Genomic DNA, 18,535 nt, shown 5'->3' on the forward strand with positions numbered 1-18,535 from the left:
AATTGTTTCAGATAACACTTCAACATCACCCTGCACGACCACAATCATTACAGCAGTCTCCCTGTTTTCTCCCCGGTCTGTGTGTGTGCTGACCTAATGTCTCGGTGAAGCAGTGTGTTACTTCAGGCCTCTATCAGAGGAAGCTGGCCATGCTTCACAGCCTTTTTTCATCTCCTGCTTCCTGCCCCCCCCTCCAATCTCTCTGCACCCAGATCAGTTGATAGATACCTGTACAGCTTGGCACTGAGAGCCAGCCCACTCCCTCATCCATGGACTGCAGCCTTCACTTAAGAGCCTCTCTGCTATTAATACTCACACGCGCAGACGCACGGGCTGAAGAAAAACACCAAACACACAACAGAGAAGAAGTGTTGGTGAACCCGCTGAACAGAAGCAGGAACAGCATCATCGCTCATCCAGCCTATTAGATTCAGCTTTGACTCATGCAGAGCTGTGAGCAGAACTAAGACGACACCTCGCCCACTCCTCAGATGACGACAAATCACAAACAGAGACAGACAGGCGGAGGAAGGAAGATAAAGAGATGGGGGTTAAGAGGAATATACAAGGGTCAAAGCTGTGATGACGTGTGACGGTAAAGTAGAAAAAAGACGAAGTGCAATTTGGCAAACGGAAATAACATTCAACACACAAACTTTACAAGTTGTTTTCCAGCTGACACATTTGGTCTTGAGGTATCAAAATGCTGCATCAATACAGCAAATAAGCCCTGTGTTTGCTGTTTGATGGAGTGGCTATCTGGGCCCTTTCTTCAATATTAGACCGTTCTCTCTCAGGTCAATACCCCACTTAAGCTGATCCAATAATCAGTAGGCTCGCTGAATCAATAAACCAATCAAATACTTTAACACTGCAGAGTCATCAAGCTCCTCTTTTGCAGTTTGGACAAATGAGGCTTTGGGTTCCACGGGGATTTGGGGTCTGTAATGAAAATAGGACAAGTCATTAAAGTAATGGAGAAGTCAAAGAGAAACTGTCAGCATGTCTCTAACTTATGAGGTTAACAAAGTAATGATATCTACCCAGTGTCATACATTAAAGGATAACTTCAGGGCTTTTCAACCCTATGTTCTCATGTTTTTGTGTCTAAATGACTAATGGGGACAACGCTTTTTGAAATTGGTCCATTATTGAGGGATAACGCTGCAGCCACTAAACAAGCTGTACTGTAATCATTTTGGGGCAACCTGGTACCGTCAGTTTACGTCCACTAAAAGTGCTTGTTTTTGCAACATTATAGAAACGACCCGGCAGAGAAATGAAATGTTTTTCTTACCTATTGCTTGATCCAATCTATTTGTTATTGTGTGTTACACTCTGAGAAGCATTGCAATGTTGCGCCGCATCAACATTGTCAAAATCATCTAAATATTCAGCCATGACATTGAAAATCTGTTAGATAGCACTAAGCTACGCTTTCTGCACTCTAACATAACAAACTCTGACAACAGCGGTGTCCCGTGGCACTCTCCACGTTTCCACCGTTGTCTTGCGGAGACAAGTGACATGACACAATGACAAACAGCAAGCAAAAGGTAAGAAAAACGTTAATTTCTCTGTAGGGTCCTTTCCATAATGTTGTCAGACACTTATAATAACAATCTGAGCCTGTCAGTGGCAAAACCCAGGGATGGCTCTAGCCCTTTTGGTGCCCTAGAAGAAATTCGGATTTGGAGAAGAAGATGAAAAACTGTGAGAAAGAGAGTTACAGGGGTGAAAAGTGTATTTTTATTTATTTGTTCATTACATACCTCAATGCAGAAGGAAGGGTGCCCACCGGGCATTTTTTTAATTATATTTTTTTTAGAGGGCGACCAGCCCAGGCGAACGCCTATATGGCCTATGCCTTAAGCCGGCCCTGACAAAAACAAACGCTTTTAGTCGACGTGAACTGGCAGTACCAGGTTGCCCGAAATTACTACATTACAGCTCGTTTAGCGGCTGGCGGATGCAGCCGCTCTTCCTCAATACTGGACCAATTTCAAATTCAAATTCAAAGTGTTGTTCCCATTAGACACTTAGACACAAAAAAACGGGAATATAAGGTACAGGTTGAAAAATACCAAAGCTATCCTTCAGTCATTTTGACAATCACATATACTCCAGTTCATGCATGAACCAATGATACAAGGATGACAACCTGGATAATACACTACTTTGCTGTTGTACAATGCTGACCTCTATTGGCTGCTACAATCTTAAAACATAAAACAGGGCACTCTTTTTCCAAAATCACCCCCCACTGAGCAGGTCTTCCAAACACATGAAATCCATCTCGGACCGTGTGTTCAAACCACACCGCTGGTACGGCTCTGATCAAGGATTTTCACTTCCACACACCCCCCGGATGGGAACAGGTGGCTGGACAGAGAGAACTAGGGGGGAGGGGGGGGATAAAACAAGAGGAGGAGAGAATCAAAGAGGTCTTTGAAGTGGTGCAGTGCTTAAACCTCGCTGCACTGGGCTGGCAGTCTTTAAACTGGATAGATGAGGAGGTGCATGGATGGATGGATGGATGGATGCAGGGAGGAAGACGGAGGGGGCCGCAGGGATGAAGGGTTAGTGAGCTGATGTGGATGCAGTGATACAGAGAGTATGAGGGAATGAGCACTGAATAAAGGAAACAATAGAGAAATTGTGGAAATTGAAAAATGACCAAAGTGGCGCTGGAGTAAAAAAGAAGAAGAAAGCACAAAAATATCCAGTCACTCTTTCATTTGTCCATCAATCCAATCTTCCCTACACCCAACTATCTGTTGTTGAATTGATTAGTCGACAGCCAGAGAATTCATCGTTAACAAATGTGATAACTAATCAATCGTTGGAGTCATTTATTGAACACTTGCTAATTCCAGTTTCACAAATGTAAGGACGCTAGTTGGTCAGTCAGTCTACTGCTTTGGTCCGGACTGAAACAACAACTACTGGATGGATCGCCATGACATTTTGTAAACACATTCATGGCTCCCAGAGGATGAATCCAAATGGTCATTGAGACTTTGTAAATGGTAAATGGACTTGCATTTACATCGCGCTTTTCTAGTCGTCCGACCACTCAAAGCGCTTTACACTACATGTCAGCATTCACCCATTCACACACACATTCATACACTGATGGCAGGGGCTGCAATGCAAGGTGCCAACCTGCCCATCAGGATCAAATCTAACTACTCATTCACACACCAATGGCACAGCCTTCAGGAGCAATTTGGAGTTCAGTATCTTGCTCAAGGACACTTCAACAGGGACCAAACCGCCGACCTTCCTATGGTGGGCAACCCGCTCTACCTCTGAGCCACAGCCGCCCCAATTTTGTGAGTTAAAAACGAGAAGATGCTTACAAAAAAAGAAAAGAAATGCCATTACAGAAGCATGGGAGTAAGTTTTATTTTTTGGTTTAGTTTCTCTGTATATTATTTTTATTGTTAATACTGTGAACCTTTTCACATCCCCTCTGCTTGATACAAAACCATGGTTACGAAACGTTACGACAGTTTCCGTCAGAGGGAGGGAAGTTCGTCCCAAAACTTGCTGCTGTAGTTATACCCTACACCTTAAAGAAGGGTGCTTCATTCAGCTGTGAGTGTGACTACAAATGGAGTTCACTCCACCACAGAGTGGGAATGGGGAGGGTCAAGTTTGAGAAAGGCCCCTAGTCACTCTGTGTATATGTGGGTCACAGAGATAGAAAAAGAGGTGGTAGAATGACAGTGTGTGTGTTGCCATTGCTTTCACCAAATGCGTTAAGTAACGTACAGCAAATGAACGCCTGAACTATACAATTAATAGAAGAATTGCTTTTGTTTAAAGCACAAAGAGCAGCTTTAGAGAGCAATGATATCAGTTAACTGGAGTCAAAAGCTGAACATTCCTCCAGCCAAAGAGCACGAAGTAACGAACGGGAGAAACCATCAGGATGACATGAATGAACTCTCTACCGGGGTGGGCGGGTTGGAATTGTAGGCCTGAGCACAGTAAATGCTAACTTGCTGCCCATATGACAGCAGTGAGCCCGCCTCCCTTTATTTCCAGTGACAGTTCAAAGGCAGCTTAGCATGCTAAGCCTTCATTAAGGCACGGATCAGCACCAGGGCAAAAATCTGAGTGAATTAGCATCGCTGGCGCACGGGTCGGGGAGAATTACAGAATGTGAGAAGAATGAAAACAAGCTAGTGCAACGATACAACATGTTGTGCTCATTAAGAGCTAATACAGAGTGCATCACAGTGTTTAAAGGGATAGTTTGAGTGTTTTGAAGTGGGGTTGTATGATGTATTTATCCATAGTAGGTCTATTACTTACAGTAGATGACGGTCGGTGTGCCCCGATCTTGGAGAAACAGACAGGAGTACCGACACTGGAGCAAAGCAATACAGTGCTTTGGGGCAAGTCATAGTCAAGTCAGCACACTGACACATTGACAGCTGCTGCGCTTGAGTTTGCCATGTTCTGATTTGAGCATATTTTTTATGCTAAATGCAGTACCTGTGAGGGTTTCTGGGCAATATTTGTCATTGTTTGTGTTGTTAATTGATTTCCAATAATAAATGTATACATGCATTTGCATAAAGCAAGCATATTTGCTCACTCCCATGTTGATAAGAGTATTAAATACTTATAAATATAAATCTCCCTTTAAGGTACATTTTGAACAGATAAAAAATGTGTGATTAATTAGCGATTAATCGTTATTAACTATGGACAATCATGCGATTAATCGTGATTCAATATTTTAATCATTTGAAAGCCTTAATAACTTAAATAACAGACTGATTCAGTAAAAGAGAGAGATTATATAACTGTTTATCTTATGAGCCTATATATATATAAGAGCATATTATGCTGAAAAAACACATCCACACAGACATACCATCTTCTGTGAGGGACTTTTCTGATGCCTATCAGTCTTAATCCAAATGCATGAGCACCTGTTAGAGATGACCTTGATAAGAGAAGCGGGGAACATACTGGAGCTGTGGATCAGAGTAAAGCTACTGCCTTTATTGCAGAAGCTGCCAGGAAATATTGCACACACAGCTGCCCTATACAATAAAGCTCTGTTAACACAAAGAGAATATGTTGGGTTTGATGAGATAACACTGTAAATGATTCAAGACTGCTGAAGTACAGCGATGCACTTTGAGCAGAGTAATTTAAAGGAGATATTGTATTTTTGATCGTTATGTGGGTGCTTATTCTTGTCTTTTGGCTGTTTCATAGTTTAAGAGTATACTCATATGATGTGGTGGCTCAGGATTATGGTTGGTCATTAAATGTTTTTCTGTTGATGCCTTGTTGCAGCCACAGAAGTGAAAGAGAGGATGAGCTTATATGCCAACGTAGCTTTTGATATTTCTCTATTTTTCCATCATATACTTTACCCCTTAGTGATTGTTCAGGCGTTACCTTATAAAGCTCCCCCACCGCCCAAAAAATGTACTCAAATAAAGTAAAATCTCCAGTCTCTGGTGTAACAGTTTTGATCTTGGCCCTGGGAACAACTGAGTGACCTTGCTGCAGACAGAGTGGCTACAGGAGTTCAGTGTGTCTACAGTAAGTTTGACATGTTTGCCTCCTGCTGGTCAGTTTAGTGCTCTTCACCACCAGAGAAGAACCAGCTGAGAACTGAACAATAGAGCTTCAATGAAGTATCTCACTCACTTAATCTGACATACCAGGACAAAAAAACGTAAATCAATGCGGTATCAATCAGGAAGAGAAAGGCAGTTCAATTAGAGGATTGTAATCTAATAAGATAAACAGAACATTTTTCATTTCATATACAGTAAGAATAACAGCTCCTCCCTTCATGATCACTAGAAATATCAGATCCTCTCTCTTCAACACTGTTAAATCTGATATCTACAAACAGAATAAGATATACAAAATATGATACTGGAGAGACGACAGGCAAATAAAAAGACAATACAGCTAAAAAACATAACTGCCATAGACTAAATGACACACCGACCTTTGAGTAGCTCAGCTTTATTGCTGCAACTATCGATTACTTTAATTGTCAATTAATCTGATGATTATTTTCTTGATTAATGGATTAGTTGTTTGGTCTATCAAATGTCAGAAAATGGTGAAAATGTCAATCAGTGTTTCCCAAAGCCCAAGATGACGTCCTAAAACGTCTTGTTTTGTCCACAACTCAAAGATTTTCAGTTTACTGTCATAGAGGAGTAAAGAAACCAGAAAATATTCACATTTAAGAAGCTGGAATCAGAGAATTTTGACATCAGCTTCTCAGCTTGAATATAAAATAGAGGAGCCACAGTGGTGATGGTGAAGTCAACATGTCTGACCTCACACGGTGCTGTTCAGGGACAACACAAAGACAGTTTCTTCCACAGACAAAAAAGACAAATCTAAAGAAAATTGAGCTATATTCTACTGACTGCACAACCGCATCTCACTCCTTACGTTGTTATGTTTAGTTTCACATGAAGCTTAAATGACAAATGAAAAATACACATGGTTTCAGTCACACATGCAATACTAATAATACAGGAGTTACAGAAAGTTACAAAAGCAATTACTACAAGCAGAGAGCACAAGAGCAACCAAACACCTTACAGGATCTCCCGTTACCCGTCCGGAACCCACCTGGTGGATGAGATGACACCACCCACTGCTACACCTCATAGCTCACTGCTGACACATCCATCTTCGTTTTAGACGTGAAGTTGAAAAAGCCTCAAACATGCACTCTTTCTGTGTCTCCAGCTCCAGAGGTGTCATATGTGTAAAATTTAGGGCTGTCCATCGATTCAAATATTTAATCTCAATTATTCGCATGATTGTCCATAACTAATCGCGATTAATTGCTAATTAATCACACACTTTTTATCTGTTTAAAATGTACCTTAAAGGGAGATTTATCAAGTATTTAATACTCTAATCAACATGGGAGTGAGCAAATATGCTTGCTTTATGCAAATGTATGTATATATTTATTACTGGAAATCAATTAACAACACAAAACACTGACAAATATTGATAAGAAACCCTCACAGGTACTGCATTTAGCATAAAACAATATGCTCAAATCATAACATGGCAAACTGCAGCCCAACAGGCAACAACAGCTGTCAGTGTGTCAGTGTGCTGACTTGACTATGACTTGCCCCAAACTGGATGTGATTATCATAAAGTGGGCATGTCTGTAAAGGGGAGACTCGTGGGTACCCATAGAACCCATTTTCATTCACATATCTAGAGGCCAGAGGTCAAGGAAACCCTTTGAAAATGGCCATGCCAGTTTTTCCTCGCAAAAATTTGTGAAAGTTTGGAGCGTTATTTAGCCTCCTTCACGACAAGCTAGTATGACATGGTTGTTACCAATGGATTCATTAGGTTTCTAGTTTCATATGACACTCACTCTAACTTTAAAACTGACTACAAGGTCTGAAAGATCGGTAAGGTTAACGCGTTAAAGAAATTAGTGGCGTTGAAACAAATTTGCATTAACGCTAGCTGAAAGCCTCAAATACACCCGCTCTCTGTGTCTCCAGCTCCAGCATCTGCTCGACTGCTCCAGAGGTGTTATGTGTGTATAATTACAAGCTGCATCTTAACCAGATGAGAGGGATCATTTCCTCTCTCCTGATATAGTCTACACAAATAACACAGCCAGCCAATAAAACAGCCAACACAATGCCGCTCTATCGCACCGAATCAAACAGAAGAGGCGTGAGCTACTCTGCCTGAAAAAGCAATAAATTGGGTTGTTATCATGCTTGAGGATGCATTCAGAATATCTAATAAGGATATCACAGTGTACTTTCTTGCCAAGGGAACATTGTGTGCATTCAAGATGACAAATCGGACAATATCTCAGGATTGCGTGCTTGTTTATAACAAATGTTTCTTTACCTGTGCTCATTATTAAAACCCCCAGTCGATCTTAACCACGGGGAGAGAGGAAATGAGGAATACTACTGGAATTCAGCCGTGGTGCGCTCTCTAGCTTTGACCTCTTTGTGTGTTTTTGCATCACATCACTGCTGGCTCTTGAATTTTGATGCTGGGATTTCATTGGAATTCAGCAGCTGACCGACTGGCCCCTCAGGATCTCAGCCGGGCTGCATACGTAGACCGTCTTTGTCCTCGTGACCGCCATGCTAGATCTGCACAGAGTCCGTACCATTACAGTCAAATCAAATGCAGTCTTAGATAGAATGAGATGAGGGGAAAACCAGGTAGAACAGGAAGAAGCGGGAAAGAAGACCAGGAGAGGGATGGGAAGCGACAAGTTCAGCCCAACGCCGTATGAGAACCCAAAGGTCAAACTATGATTTATATCAGGGCTTCACAGTTCCCCGGGTTTGCATTATCTGTAAACGTCGGCCATACATCACATGACCCCGCAGACCTGTCAAAATATAACCCCTTCAAGATAAATCTCCTCCAAATGACAAAGACAAAACGCACCATTTACACAATAAAAAGCGCAGCTTTAACAAGTCATTTGCGTCGTGACCCACGCGAGCGCCATCACAGATGTTGCTGCTGCTGTTTTCTACTTCAAAACAAGGCCAGGGAGGGAAATAAGACAGCAGGGTATAGGGAGTGTTATCGAGCAGAGGAGGCTTACCATCTCCATGCAAATACACAGACATAGCTTTAGTGATAAATCTGCTAAGTGTCTATTGTGGCACCGACCACCAATGGCTTCTTCTTTTCTCTGTTCCCCCTTCACCTCATACTGTGTCTTCTTCTCCTCTGCCGAAATGGCCGGAGCCCTTTCATATGCCTGGGCGCCCTGACAGTTTTATTTGCTAGGCCGTCTTGTTAACACAGTGAATAGCGGGGCAGGCCTGTGTTATGCAGATTGGACTGGGTTACCGAGGGGACAGACGTCAGCAAGCCATTCAGGGCCGGGTTAAAACTCAACCTCAGTCCCTCTTGTTCTACTGCAACCAACTCTTCTTTTTTTTTTTCTACCCCCTCACTGCTGCTTTTAGCCAGCTAACATTTCAGCCCTTTCGCATACAAGGACAGGCTTTGTCCAGCGCCAGTCAGTTCTGGAAACCTGAACTAAACCTGCTGCTTTAAATAAAGTTTTATGTTGTGCTGCTGGCCGGAGGAAATGAAATGGCAAGATCTCTCGTGGTATAAATCCTCCTTTGTAGTCTGGTTCGTGTCTGGACTGACCTAACCCGACCAACAGGTCAAGTGTAACCTTTTAAGCGCACATTAGACACAGCTCTAAAACACACCGGCATCGCGCAGAAGAGTGTCATGCGATCGGGCCGATCAGGTAGCACATTTACACTCAGGGCACGTGCTAATAAGCCTGGTAATGAGTCTCATTAGCACAAGGAAAATCAATCAAGCCAAAGGCAGGCATTAATAATTCAGAAGGAGCATGTTGTGCGAGGAGAATCTACTCGTATGCCCAACCTGCCCCGAGCAGCCCACTCAGCTTACTGAGCTACACAGGCATACTGACACACAAGCAGCCAGGTAAACAGCAGCTCTTCTTTCATTTACCCACAGCAGGCTGAGCAGAGCAGCAGGGGTGTCCTTTTCCTCAGCAACTTCCGCAACCGTATCCAGAGCAACGTATCCTCATAAAACAGTTCGTATGATATCTCACGAAAAGTTATTCCTCGTTTTTTGTGTTTTCCTACAAATGTTCAGCAACACGAGTCAATTTCCACTACTTCCATGTTAGTTCTTTTCAAAAATAAACTTCAGTCTTCACAAGAAAACAACTGGTAAGGTTTAGGCAACAAAACTACTTGGTTAGGTTTAGGAAAATATCTACTTGGTTAGGTTTAGGCAACAAAACTACTTGGTTAGGTTTAGGAAAAGATCGACTTGGTTAGGTTTAGGAAAAGATCTACTTGGTTAGGTTTAGGCAACAAAACTACTGGGTTAGGTTTAGGAAAACATTGTGGTTTGGGTTAAATAACTACGGAAGTGGTGTTACTTAAGTACGCGTTATGTGACAAATAAATCAACGTTGACTTCAAGTTTCACACGGGATACAAACACCGGTCTCCTGGGCGAAAGTCCGGTGTATCTGTATGAAAAGTTATTCCTAATCTTTTGTGCGTTTTCCTACAAATGTCCAGCAACACGAGTCAAATTCCTCTCATTACATGCATACAGTCTTTTCAAAGTAAACTTCCGTCTTCACAGGAAACAACTTAGTTAGGTTTAGGCAACACAACTATTTAGTTAGGTTTAAGAAAAGATCATGGTTTGGGTTAAAATAACGGATGTGGCGTTACTTAAGTAAGAAAGTTATGTGACAAATAAGTCAATGTTTGGATAAAAATAACTACGGAACTGGCGTTACTTAAGTACGGAAGTTACATGACAAATACATCAACGTTGACTTCTGGTTTCACACGGGGTATGAACACTCATCCATCCACCCCATCCCCCTCCCTGCGGTAGGTATAAGTATGAACAATGTACGAGAGCAGCCAGAGAACAGAATGGCGTCCTGAATCTCCTACCAAGCCTTTAAACGTGCAACGCCACATGTTGATAGCCAAAGGGCATCCATCCATCCAGAACCGTGAACTTGCTTCTGTCATTGTAAAGAAGCAGGAGCTCTACAGCAAACTTCCGTCACACAGAATGAGGCTGAACACTGTGCAAACAATCCCAATTTCAGCCACTTGTTTCTGTAATCACATTTTTTTAAGTCACTAGGAAAGAACTTTTTGTACTACTAAGTTTGCAGACACGGGCCACTGGGTTTAACATTCACATCTGAGTCAAATAACAATCTACAGCAAATTCTTGAGGGTAATGTTTTGGTAGGCCTGGGTGATTTTAAATACCCAACACTAGACTGGCTCCTCTCTTGACTCTGAATGGGAAATGCCTCAACACACTCAGCCAGCTTACTATAAAAGAGCAGGCTGAACACCCCAGGGAGTTTAGCTCAGTGGGAACATCTTATACAGAGGCACTACGGAAGAGGAGAGGACGACGAAGAAGAAGAAAGAAAAGGTTGAAAAACAGTGCTTGTACTGTATGTTCATCTATTGAATATTTAGAGAGAATCATTAATATTTCAGTGAATTCTGAGACAAACATGTTAAAAAGTGTGGAGAATGGTGGGAGGTCTGTGTAGTTTAGTCCAGCACCGTTCACTCTAACTTCAGTTCAAATTCATTGCTCGACAAACAACACAAGTCTACCAACATGCATGAATTATGTGTCAGAGAAAAACTGGGAATAATGGAAAACTGATTTGAAAATACACACTTGCAAGAATTTGCTACAGACTTCATTATGCACATTAAACTTTGCTCATCAGATTTTAGTGTCATGCAGGGATGGATGCTTTACAATAAGGGTCCCAAGATTTATCCAAGGGGTCCCATTATTTTTCCAATTTTTGCTTTCATAATGTCCTCATAATGTCTCTGGAAACCTTTCAAATTAAATAAAATGAAGAAAGAAAAATTCAACTTTGGTCAAACTGCTAATGTCCACACTATGGCCATAACTAAGGATGTCATGATAACTGATACTTTGGTACCAAGTCGATGCCAAAATTCTGAAAACGTGACAGTATTTGTTTTCTACAGTACCGCAGGTACCATGGGTACCGTCAGGGCTCGAGACTAACGTTGTCCCGTAAAAAATGTGTTTGGGACGTAGTAAACTCCCTATTGAAGGAGACGCACCCTATTTTTCCCTGATAATGCTACATTGGGAACAACAAATCTGTGTTGAAATCAGCAGGATGAGAGCTAGTTAACGTTCAACACGGGAAATGCCAATGATTTACATTATGATGTATTCAGGCTCTATTGAGTATTGGGCGATGGTAAATTATAACGTTATCATGATGTGGTAATCTTGTAAAATAGGCAAGAAACTTGAATAAATGCAGTTGTTTGAAGATGTTTTCACATCAATATAAAATAGATAACAGAGAGGGAATTATAACCTGTTTAACTTCCTAACAAAAATCTGTTTGCAAATGGTAATAAAGGAGTGTATGTTGAAGTACATGGGATTTATTGTTTTACTTTTGTTTTTCACCGTGGTATCGAATTGGTATCGAGAATCGTGGAATTTCACTGTATTGGTATCGAATACTAAATTTCTGGTATCGTGACATCCCTTGCCATAACCTGTGATAAGGTGACAAAAGTTGTTTTTGGGAACCACTGTTTTATCCCCATGCATGTCAGTAGCTGGTGTTCTTTAAATTTACCAGACGCAACGTTATTCATGTGAATGTGGGTAAATGGTGGCCAGAAGTTGAGTTTCAACCCCTGGATGACAAATGTTACATTAGACTTCAGTAAGTAAGACTTTTCAGCCTTGCTAGCAGCTTTGTGAGGCTGTAGACACAGCAGCTTTGAGCTAAATACTAACACTATCATGGTAACATGTGCACAATGACAACGCCAACATGCTGATGTTTGGCAGGTATGATATAATACAGTATATATCCTGGGGAAAACATGAATGTCTCCACCAAATTTCATGCCAATCCATCCAATAGTTGTCACACAGAATCACAATATCAACCTCATGTTGGTGATACATCATTAGGATCCGATCTCTCGGCCCCATGGATATCTGCACCAAACTTTGTGGCACTCTATCCAACAATTGTCGAGAAACACAGACATTGCCATCCCTAGAGCTAAACCGCTATAGCGTGGCCAAAAATCATGTGGTTTATTCGATGACTGCCAGTTTCTAGAGTCTAGGAATAACAATAACAATCCAAATGCATCATATATAACTTTATATCTACATTAGAAAACCAAATCTATTTGAAACTGTTGTTTTGCCTTAGTCAACTGAGCAAGAGACAAACAGCATCTGGTATGTGACCAGAGGATGTGCACACCTGCCCCCTTCATCTCCCTATCTCTAACCTCAGGGTCACTTAAAGTCCACCACATTCCAAAACACACCATTACTACAGTACCATACCATGCTAAATTAGCATGAAAACACGTTTATTTTGGCTTGGAGGGGAAAAAAAACAGGAAATTCTTCTATGCAGGAACAAGGCTTATTGGAGCTATAAAACTAGTCTTTTGCCTTCGCACACAAAGTCGGGCTCCTAAAGTCTGTGTCCACTGACAACGTTTTATTCCAGTTTGTCGGAGGGGAAAAAAGTTGACTTTTTATTGTGAGGCAGCAAAGACAGGCAATTAAAGGCTGCATTCCTGAGCCCTCTGTTGCCCCTGTAATAGTTGACTTTACAGCAAAGGGGGCAGGATGGTCTTTACGGGTCAGACCCGCCCCTTCTATTGTGGTTTCCCGTTAACAGAGAAAATGCCTGACGAATCCATGGCTGCCGTGTTAACCTCAAATACGCTGGCTCTAACGTGGTTGACCTTTCTTTTGCCAACATACTGTAGTTTTATGTGGTTTATTTTGAGGAGAACTGGCATTAAGAATTATCCTGCTGTGCTACAGAATGTAGTCGTGCAGGTGTGAATAAAATTAAAACTGAATTATCATATTTTCTTCACACAGCTCAGTTTCGTTGATCTTATAATTTTGGACCTTTCCTCCCCAAGTCCCCTCAGTGGACCAAGTCAAGCAGTTTATTGTGTTCCACAATTACAATGTTGGATTTATAAGCACATAATGTGCATATGGGTTTTGTTTAGCAGTCATTAAACAGCAGAGAGACACCAGTATAGCTCACAATATCTCTATTAAATTAGAGTGACTTTGTTACTGAGTGATTGGCGGTTATAAGACTCAGCTGATACCGATAAACTAACAGTGCTCTCCTCGAACATAGCGCATGTGATGCTATTTGTACTGCATTCCTTCTCAGAAGGACATTAGTCACACTCTTTCACACACTAACCTAAACCACCTGTACTTCATAGCAGGATCGCTTCTTATTACAATATATATGGTTTGTTTCACAGCATAAGTACATGTACGTCCTCCCAGTTGTGACGGATTGACTGTAGAAAGCAGCGGGTCTGAATCCTCCCTGCAGCATGAATGGTCTCTATAGTAGAAACTATTATCTTAGAGCACACAGGGGCAGAACAATGGTTTCTTCACAGTAGTACGGATGGCTGACTCTATTCAAAGTACCAGAGATGTGAAAGGGCTCCTCATCAATGCTACTCTACTTGAACAAGAAACCCTGGAGTTGTTTTGTTTTTACAGATGCAGAATGGTTACTTGGCCAAATTGCTAGTGGTTTTATTATCAGCTGGTTACATTGCAGGGCAGCAAATCATTCTCATTGTGTATTAATTTATTGATGGATGTCTCAGCTGACTACAAGAGTGGTTTCATATCAAATGCACTCCTATCCTGGAAAAGTTTGGAAGCACGTGAGAAAGGAAATGGACTGGGTGGGTGTCGATGTGATTTTGGTGCATGCAGTGAAGCGATGCGGTTACTGTACCTCCATTTGTGCAGGGCGAAGCCAGGACACTGTTCTCCACATGTGATGCAGGGCTGTCCTCTCTGCGGCTCATCTGCTGGGTTCAGCTTTGGAGAAACAGGAACAGGAGATGACGGGTCATAGTTTGCACTAGCTTTGTCCATTTCGACAACACGTCTGCCTACAGGATGGCTCTAAATGTCTGAATGTCATCGGCTAAGTGGTGAGTTCTTCTACGAGTTTCTTCACCTACTGTATGTCTACAATCTTTGTGACTAAATAGTTTCCGAAGCACCACAACATACAGTAGTAATGTGCTAATTTAACATTTTAAAAATGATTCAACTGAAATACCCAGCTCAGTGTTGCCAACTCTTTTCCAATGAAAGAAGTGCTACTCTAAAGTCTCTAACTCTAGTGAGAAAGTTGCCAAGTGTCAAACACTGACAGCCCGTCCCTTCAGGCCTCCCTCCAAAGCTTCTCCCATAAAACATCATTATGAACGTAAACAATGAACATGGCTATTGTTAGTACTCACAGCTGTCGAGCTAGCACATAGACTGTATAGGCTATATAGATGGACAACGCGTCTCCACTTCTTCTTCCTACTATACAAAAGTGAAGCCCAAACATCCAGTGCAGTCATCTTGAGATTATGACAAATATATATATAAGACTAAAATTACTATTAACTTATTATGCACCGAAAAATTTACTTCCATTGCCTCCGCCATTTCGGACAACGTCAACAAACACGTCACAACTCGTGAACTCGGAGCTTTCAGAAACATTACACATGGTATAGTTGGTTAACACATACACGACCGCATTTGAAGGCAGCATCAATCACAGCTGTCAATCATGACGAAACTTTGGGAAAAATTTAATTGACGTGAACTCTGACTTTTTAGTTTGGCCCATGTCCCATCCGTTGACATGGAGGAGGTGGGATTTATGACCTATACTGCAGCCAGCCACCAGGGGGCGATCGAGATGTATTTGTTTCCAATGCACCGCAACATGCAGTAATAATTTGCTAATTTAACACTGATTTTAAATGGAGTTCTTCATGTAACCTGCATTAAATACAACTAACATACAATAACTTATATCAGCAGTGGATGGAAATGGAGCAAATATGATTAAAAAAAGTTATTTTTATAAAACGGTCACTATATCCTGACAGTAGTGCACGAGACAGGTAATCTGAAAAATCATGTGCCTCTGTGTCCTCTGGTGCTCCTAATGGCATCTGCAAGATTTCACAGACCAGAGGAAAACAACCAATCAGAGCCGAGCTGGAGCCTGCCGTCTCTGAGCAGCTGTCAATCACTGGCAAACTCCGATCAAACGGTCAAACTAGGCAGCGCTGATCAAATATGAATCAATAGTCTTACTGTAATGCCTATTTCTCACATAAAATGTTTTCAGAAACATCTTGTAGTGTACTGTTTAGCTTTAAAATGAGAAAGTTTGTGACCCGGCAGCCATGTTGAGATCAAGTTGAGGAAATACAAAGCACCGCCCACCAGCCGGAGCACAGCCAATAGAACAGTCAATAACAACGCTCTTTCTGGAGTGACCTGTGATTGGCCAAAATCTTGGGCTAGATTCTTTAAAGGACCCATATCGTGCTCATTTTCAGGTTCACACTTGTATTTTGTGTTTCTAATAGAACATGTTTACCTGCTGTAATGTTAAAAAAAAACGTTATTTTCCTCATACTGTCTGCCTGAATATACCTGTATTTACCCTCTGTCTGAAACGCTCAGTTTTAGTGCATTTCAACGGAATTGCAACGAAATTGCGTTGCTAGGCAACAGCTTGGGTTCATGTTTACTTCCTGTCAGCTGATGTTATTTACATACACTGCAACAGGAAATAAACTGGGACACATTTAGAATGTTTCAAACCGTGTCAAGGGTCTAAATATTGTATATTTGTGACATCACAAATGGACAGAAATCCTAACGGCTTGTTTCAAACGCACAATTTCTCAATACGGGCCGTGTGTATTTCTTCCGTTTTGATAATTTAACAGTATTAATCAGGCACTTAAAGCTGCTTTATTATATAAAAGACATGAAAATCTCACTTTTTTACAATATGGGACCTTTAAAGCCTGAAAACAGAGCCATGAGGAGGTGCAGAAGTCTAGTTTTCTCTCAGAACACTTGAATTACAATATGCTGAAAGGTTATTTTGGAATTTTTGCCCAATGATGCCAAAAAACATTCTGCAGGTTTAATTATAAAATCAACACCTAAAATCCAATCAAACATTTTCACTCTTCATCAGGTACTATACTATTCAACAACAAAAGCCACTGGTTGAAACAGAAAACATGTCTTTCATTATGTCTCATGCTGTGTAGTTAATGAGGATTGTGCCAGCGTTATGATAACAGAGATAACCTGATGCTCTTAGCAACAGGGCAAAGCAGAAACACAACAGGGAAAACTTCACATCAAACAAAAAATAAAGAAATAAATACTGGAAAAAAAAAATTAATTAGTGCCCCAAAAGCAAGTCGAGCCACAGAAACCATCAAAGCTCTAACTTTGTTTTGCCTACCTACCGATCTGCTGGAATCTCTCCTCTTATAGCTGCGACTGAACATGACAGGCTGATCACAGGACAGTAGAGGAACGGTCGGCTGCTATAGAGCGCTCAGGAGGAACTGGAGATCAGTGCGCAAATTGTTAAAAGGTCCTCACGACTTTTCCAAACGCACCGAGTCCAGTCTGCAGACCAGATTAACCTGCCGCCTTCATTAATGAATGGAGCTGTTCCGGATTGCAGCTCCACCCTGTTTTCCCTCACAGCCAATAGAGGACTAGAAAAAATACTTTTGGAAAAAAAAAGGGGAAAACTATAATTACACTTGGACAAAAGCAGTGATGCGGTGGTAAATGACAGTGTGGGCGAGCACTGACGTCCAGTCTGAGAACATCTCAAATACCAGACCCTGTAATCACTGAGGAAATACGTGTTTTGTGCATGCACTCTCCTTCAAACACCCTTCATATGCAGTTTCACATTATTCCCATTTCATTTCATTATTATTTAATTTTTTAGCTACAAATTTAATTATGCTTATCCGTCTGCAGCTTTAAATAGCCTATACTATCATATTTGTTATGCAAAGAGCATAACAAATATGATAGTATAGGCTATTTAAAGCTGCAGTAGGCAGAATGGTTTTGGCATCATTGGGCAAAAATTCCATAATAACCTTTCAGCATATTGTAATTCAAGTGTTCTGAGAGAAAACTACACTTCTGCACCTCCTCATGGCTCTGTTTTCAGGCTTTAAAAAATCTAGCCCATGACGGGAGACTTTGGCCAATCACAGGTCATTTCAGAGAGAGAGAGCGTTCCTATTGGCTGTTCATTCAACGGAGGCAGCTGTCAATCACTCTGCAAACTCCGACTAGGCAGCGCTGATCAAATATGAATCAATGTTCTGTTACTGTAATGCCTATTTCTAGATTCAATTTTTTTCAGAAACATCTTGTAGTGTACTGTTTAGCTGTAAAATTAGAAAGTTTGCTCCAGCTGGTGGGCGGTGCTTGGTATTTCCTCGACTGATCTCAACATGGCTGTCGGGTCACAAACTTTCTAATTTTACAGCTAAACAGTACACTACAAGATGTTTCTGAAACATTTGAGGCGAGAAATAGGCATTACAGTAACAGAATATTGATTCATATTTGATCAGCACTGCCTAGTTTGACCGTTGTTGTTTGATCGGAGTTTGCGAGTGATTGACAGCCAGCTTATAAATGGCAGGCTCCAGCTCGGCTCTGATTGGTTGTTTTCCTCCGGTTTGTGAAATCTTGTAGATGTCATTAGGAGCACCGGAGGACACAAAGGCACATGATTTTTTTCAGATTACCTGACTCATGCACTACTGGCAGGATATAGTGACCGTTTTATAATTGATTTATTTTTTCAATCATAATTGCTCCTTTCTACACACTGTAGCTTTAATGTATTTCTAAAATGCTTAAATGCTTCAAAACTATCATTGTTTGTTTGATGTTGTTCGATTCTCCATGTAACGTCCACACCTATGAGCCTAGATTTTACGACAGAAATAACATAGTGGTGGTAAAATGACTGAACATGGGATTGCATGTTTAGCCT

General features: G+C 41.3%; 1 protein-coding gene across 3 annotated transcripts in view; it reads right to left on the bottom strand.

The window, feature by feature from the left end:
* Positions 1-18,535, bottom strand: part of prickle2b (prickle homolog 2b) — a 124,010-nt gene that overhangs the window by 101,320 nt on the left and 4,155 nt on the right. Inside the window, exons 1-2 of one of the 3 annotated variants that reach the window (XM_037769306.1) lie at positions 16,965-17,177; positions 14,408-14,493 (exon numbers count right to left, since the gene is read on the bottom strand). In XM_037769306.1, the coding sequence (XP_037625234.1) occupies positions 14,408-14,493; positions 16,965-17,006 (128 nt within the window). In that variant the 5' untranslated portion in view covers positions 17,007-17,177. Of the gene's footprint in view, positions 1-14,407; positions 14,494-16,960; positions 17,178-18,535 lie in introns of those variants that run through there. The other 2 variants (XM_037769328.1, XM_037769339.1) reach the window with 2 other exon arrangements.

This window comes from Sebastes umbrosus, chromosome 1 (genome assembly GCF_015220745.1).
Source record: "Sebastes umbrosus isolate fSebUmb1 chromosome 1, fSebUmb1.pri, whole genome shotgun sequence".
NCBI lineage: Eukaryota > Metazoa > Chordata > Actinopteri > Perciformes > Sebastidae > Sebastes > Sebastes umbrosus.